This window comes from Mixophyes fleayi, chromosome 3 (assembly GCF_038048845.1).
Source record: "Mixophyes fleayi isolate aMixFle1 chromosome 3, aMixFle1.hap1, whole genome shotgun sequence".
Lineage (NCBI taxonomy): Eukaryota > Metazoa > Chordata > Amphibia > Anura > Limnodynastidae > Mixophyes > Mixophyes fleayi.
Genome location: NC_134404.1, coordinates 185,387,998 through 185,393,997, shown reverse-complemented (window position 1 = coordinate 185,393,997; position 6,000 = coordinate 185,387,998). Strand labels below are relative to the sequence as shown.

At 37.0% G+C, this 6,000-nt stretch overlaps 1 protein-coding gene across 1 annotated transcript in view; it reads right to left on the bottom strand.

The window, feature by feature from the left end:
• Positions 1-281: 281 nt before the first annotated feature.
• The window catches only part of QRSL1 (glutaminyl-tRNA amidotransferase subunit QRSL1), a 49,146-nt gene continuing 43,427 nt past the window's right edge, over positions 282-6,000 (bottom strand). The window contains exons 10-11 of the mRNA XM_075202862.1: positions 1,497-1,702; positions 282-525 (exon numbers count right to left, since the gene is read on the bottom strand). Coding sequence (XP_075058963.1) covers positions 314-525; positions 1,497-1,702 — 418 coding nt within the window. The 3' untranslated portion in view covers positions 282-313. The remainder of the gene's footprint in view (positions 526-1,496; positions 1,703-6,000) is intronic.

Sequence of the window (6,000 nt, the reverse complement as noted above, 5' to 3'; positions counted from 1 at the left end):
GATCCAGAGGTGTCAAAGGGGTCCCATATTAATATAAATATACACATATAAATATACACATATATATATATATATATATATATATATATATATATATATATATATATATATATATATATATATATATCTCTATCCTGCTCCCTTCACTCTCCCAATAAACTTACAGCTGAGCAACGACCAGGTCACTTTTACTAATAAAATATTTGGAATGTTTTTTGGGAATTTTTGGGTAAACATTCTTAAAAGTAGCAGACTCTTATGACGTTTTCACAGTCTTATAGTTTCAACTTCAATTTTTTTTTATTTTTTTGGGCTACAAGGAAGAAACAGATTTACTATGTCTTTGAACTATATGTCCATTTTCTAGAGTTCTATCAAACACTAAGGGACAGAAGTCTATTTGCTTCTCAAACCATTTGGCAACCATGAGAAGCTGATGTTCGTGGAAAGCTTGTCCAATGAATTGAAGGCCGAGTGGTAGGCCTCTACTAGAAAGACCTGCAGGGACTGTTACAGCAGGAATACCTGGAGAAACGTGGAGAAAAAAGTAACATAAAACATATTACAGCTATGTGACAAAGATTTAATCTCTTTAGATCTGATCTAACAGAAGTAACATGTATAATTTTATTTTATTTACGTCAACAGAAATATATTGTGATACAAGAGCTTCAAAGCAGCACAAGTCTTACTTTTCACTGCAACATATTAAATTTGTTTTTTAGGGAATGTATATAAATATATTGAAAAAAGCTAATAAAAAAAAAAAAAAAAAATCAGACCTATAATACAACTGAATACCCAGAATTGTGAATGTGGACATAACAGCAGACACCTTAGTACACACATTATAATTTATTACTTTAGGTTTTATGCTTGCTAGCTAATACATCTGGGCTCAAATAAACTTTTAATATTCAACTGCAACCACTTTTCTGGTTCTTTGAAACAAACTGACAGAACTTAGCGAGCAGCTAGGACTTCTGGTAGTTGCACTCAGCAAAACAAGTAAACTCTTACTGCTGAGGAGAAACTGGTTAGTTTCAATCTTGTTTTTCAACCATATGCATATATGCCAACTCTTCTCTCTGGGAGATTCTGGAGGGGAGATTAAGTGGCAAATACAGGGATCGTGGCAATACTAAACACATCATATTGGGTCCCACATGGTATTGGGCCAGCCCTCACGGCAAAGTGCCACAATAGAGTCATCATGCTGCAGGGTGTGGGGCCAGAATGAGGCCCCCATCATGCCAAATTCACTAGGAAGTAGACAGGATCTGAGAGAAATGACTGCTCTTCAGGGGGTCGGGGAGAACTAACCAAAATTCGGACATGGACAAGTATGACCATATGTCCCCAAAAAATGACTATCAATGTTTTCACCTCAACACATCATTTAGGGTATATTGATATAAAGATATGGAAGTCTCCCTTAAAGGTGTACTGTACTCAATCTTCCTGTGTCATTTCTAGCTGCCAGTAATAATACGTACCAGCCATGTTGGCACATTGTGTAAATACATCCTCCTGAGCACTGCGAGTTCTGTTATCTTCTTTTATAAACTCTATGTAAGGAGCTGCATCTCCCAGTGTGGTTGGAGTAAGTAATATATCCACACCAGATCGAAAAACATTCACAAAGTCATCTGCTATAAGACGTCGCACCTTCTGAGCCTTCACAAAATATTGCTCATAATTCCTGAAAGCAATCAAAAGGACATTAATCTACATCTGTTACAAACCAGAAAAAAACAATGTATATAGGGATCAGCGTGGACTGGTGATACATACATACACAAGATCACAGATAATGCCTAAAGATTGCACTACATGTCTTAGAAGACAACAGTATCCAATGCTTACTTATAAATGTATCGGTATAACTAAAATGTCACTTTTTTCTGGGTGTGGCAATGCCCAGTAATGTCCTAGAGGCTATATATGTATCTTCCAGACTGGTGCTAAAGCATTTACAAGTGTTGTTCTTCCAGTATTACCTTGCCGCCAGCCTAACGTTGCTGTTCTCATCAGGCTTTTGTCAAGAATATTTCTTCCTGATTGCTAAACAATGTCTGAAGGGTAGCTTTTTAAAAATTGGAGCTAGGCTGCATCCCAGGGCTTTCGGTAAGGCTGAGTTCTAGAGCAGAAAGGCCATAAATTGCTTGGCGACAGTTGATACTTCAGTGAAAGTCAACAAATATAACAAGTCTACTGCTCACAATCAGTTACTGTAGTGTAAGTACACCTCTCAACAAACACATGTGTGTATTACCTCAGTGAACCCACACTGAATGTGAATCATTCTACCTACGCAAAGCTTCTTAGGTTGAATAGCTAATTAGCTCAAGTGTTCTTTGGTGCGTATTCAAATGTTCCTCCGGCCGCCGGAAAAACGAGCGCTCTAAAACTATTACCGTTAATACGGTAATTACTCGCTGAATTTCATCTCGCAGGAACCTGAGCTGCGAGATGAAATTCAGCGTGCAAACTACCGTATTAACGTTTTTTACGCGCAATATTACCGTATAAACGGTAATAGTTTTAACGCGCTCGTTTTTCCGGCGGCCGGAGGAACAATTGAATACGCCCCTTTGTGTGATATATAAGGGTAGTGCTGCTTTTGACAGAAAGAATCAGACAGAAAGATAGTGAAACAAACATGGTTTCTCCAGAAAATGTCAGATTTGAGAGCACAGACTTTGGATCCTGAGGCAAATATATATTATAAACAGGGCCGGAAAAAAGAAATTAGTCTCACTGCAACCTCCAACCCCTGACATTTTGAAGTAAAGTACATAGCCTGATAAATGCCATGGATTTCGGAGCAGGAATTAATTTGTTGTAATAAACCATTCACCATACTGATCTCCGTAATGAGTTTCCACAACTGTCTGGGTGTCACAGCTATGGCTAACTTGGAGTGCCACAACTCAGTCCCATCCTGCATGACCACTGGTAAGCAAATCTAAAGTGGGAGGGCATAGACCAACATAGTATCTAAACGTTACAGTACAGGGTGGAGGCGTCTATTAAATTGCTATGGGAAGATTTTTGGTGTCATGCACACCTTTATATGAAACAAAGTTCATATATCCAAGGTGTTGATATAGTATCCAAATAGAAAATGTGTACAGTGACACACAAGACTGCATTTACACGGTCTAGTAAGGAACAGCATTACTTTCGAGAAAAAACTTTGTTACTTTCTTTACCCTTTTGGACAGGGAAACAAATAGCTTTTAACAAGACCAACTTAACAATCATCATATATGGGTGAAATACTGTTAAAGGAAAAATAAGCTTATTTTAGAGGAAGAAAATAACAAACCATTCTGGATGTTATCAGCGACCTTAGCTGAAGTATTAACAAATGTACTGTAGTTGCTCTCTAGGGGAATATTCATTTATATTCGACTTGATGTCAGGATCTTTCTGATCATTATTATAACATTCAAATCACTATTACTTCCGCACTATTTGATTCCAAAATAATGGCATATTTTGTAACAGTGATAACTAGATATGTTGCATAATAGTCATGCCCTATTCTTTCCCACAGGAAATAAATCTGTCAATTACCTATTACTGTCGCTAATTCTTCTCTTCTGTTCCGGGAAGTCAGTTCTTAGTTGTACATCATTAGAGAATACAGAGGGTGTGTGGTTTAAGTAAGAAGAGCAGAAGCCATTACAAGCACTGTAGTCAGCTCTGACCTGTGTTATTACAAGTATTTTCACTAAGCTAATTTTTTTTTATTATTACTCTTAAAGAACATTAACACATTAGCTTGAAACATGAAATACAGTGTATTTCTTGTATGCATATAACACAATTTAAGCCATGGAAAATCCCTGTCACCTCACTCAAAACATCAGGTCATTTTAGGAAAATAACTAGATATAAGCAATTTTTAAACATTTTACTTAATTTAACAACATACTATTTAATATGTATAATTTATTTCACATGAATATGTTTGGTTAAGTTCTGAAATGAAAAAGTATAGTAATAGCTTTGAAAACATTACCAAAAGCAAAATTAGAACGCAGTAAATGTAATTTACAAAGTGTTCCAGATAGACTGTGTAAGTGTAAGGCAGGTAGATTGCAGGGAGTCGTCGTGATGGATACAGACTAAAGTCTATCATCATCATCATTTATTTATATAGCGCCACTAATTCCGCAGCAGTGTACAGAGAACTCATTCACATCAGTCCATGCCCCATTGGAGCTTACAGTCTAAATTTCCTAACTAGGGTCAATTTTAATAGCAGTCAATTAACCTACCAGTATTTTTTTGGAATTTTTGGAGAAAACCGGAGCACCCCGGAAGAAACCCACGCAAACAAGGGGAGAAGATACAAACTCCACACAGTTAAGGCCATGGTCGGGATTTGAACTTATGACCCCAGTGCTGTAAGGCAGAAGTGCTAACCACTAAGCCACCATGCTTCCCGTAAAGTCTGTTAAGTAGGCATATATACTTTCAAAGAAGGGCAAACAGGTGACAGTAGGGACAATTCAAATTTAGCACATATAGACAATGGGGTATGGCTTGTCAAAGCCACTCACTTCTTGCACGTGATAGTACAGTTAAGATGTAGGATTTCCATACTTCCATTGACGCAGCAGGACATAGAGTGTACACATACCAGTAAAGTTAAGTATGTGCTCTTTTTAATGGAATGAAAATGAAATCGTCCCATGCAAGAGAAAGAGTACATACTTCTGTATAGATTGCATCATCATTCAAAAAAGGGTTCTAATATTCCGATCAAATAACGTACAGAAATTTTGGGTGAGGTATATTATATCTCTCATTGTGCTACCTATAGGCGAAAATTAGCTGTAGCAGGTCAAATTTAGGGGCAGGGCCTCCAACTAATCCCTGTTTATATTATATTCTGACAGGTGCCAAAAGGTTCTAATACTTTGTGTAGGTTGGGTAATTATGTCTGCAGTTAAGGTGAGGAGAAGGTCACCTACAAATACATTGCTTTCTTTAAGAATCAAAAGGTTGGGATTTTTCCATTTACATACTGCTAAAGCCTAGAGCAGCATGGTGGCACAGTGGTTAGTATTTATGTGAATAAGATTATTCTCTGTACAGCGCTGCATAATTGGTGGCACTATATAAATAATTACAAGATGAGTCTCAATAGATAAGGTATTTAATCATAGGGTAGTCTACAGTGTTCCTAAAAGTCATGTATAGCGTGAGAAGAGGAAGGTATACAGTAATTTCACACATTGGATAAATGAACCTTGAAAGCTCAACTAATACATAGTTTTATGTTTTACTAATAATATTGTTTTATGTATGTTCCTGTTTTTTTCTTGGATGTTCTGTTTTCCCTACTGTACGGCGCTGCCTTACAAATCTATGATATTATTATTATTATTATTATTATTATTAATACAGTGAAACAAAGTGGAATTAAGCCAATGAAAGGATTTCACCACAAGGCCACTTGGTAAGGGTGTATTAAGATTAAGAGTTCAGTCAATATTTTAAGATATCACGTAGGCAATAACTAACGCATAACTGGCGATCCATTCCATCCGTTAGGGACAACAACCCTATTAAAGCCCATCATAAACGGTGGGATGGGTGCTGCATCCAGAATAAGGTGAAACAGCGCAGTATGCTTGGGCAGGAGAACATCTTAAGCTACTTGCACATTGCCCACCTCCTCATCTGATCCCCATTTAAGAATAATGTGCACTATGAAAAAAAACAATAATAATAGACAAAGTCTCATGGAGTAACATAGAAACCATTGTGCCTTCTGAACAGCTTCCATTCTAAGTGCCTCTTTCTTATTGTGTTTAGGCCCTTCACTTTAAGTGAGACACAAAACACAAGCTCATAAATATCTAAATATTCTGCCAAGGTTACTGAAAATATTGTTCCAAAATTGGGGGTGCACGAAGAAAGGGGAAGAGAATGGGAAGAAAACAGAACAGAAGAATAATTCAAAAACAATTCAGCAATGCT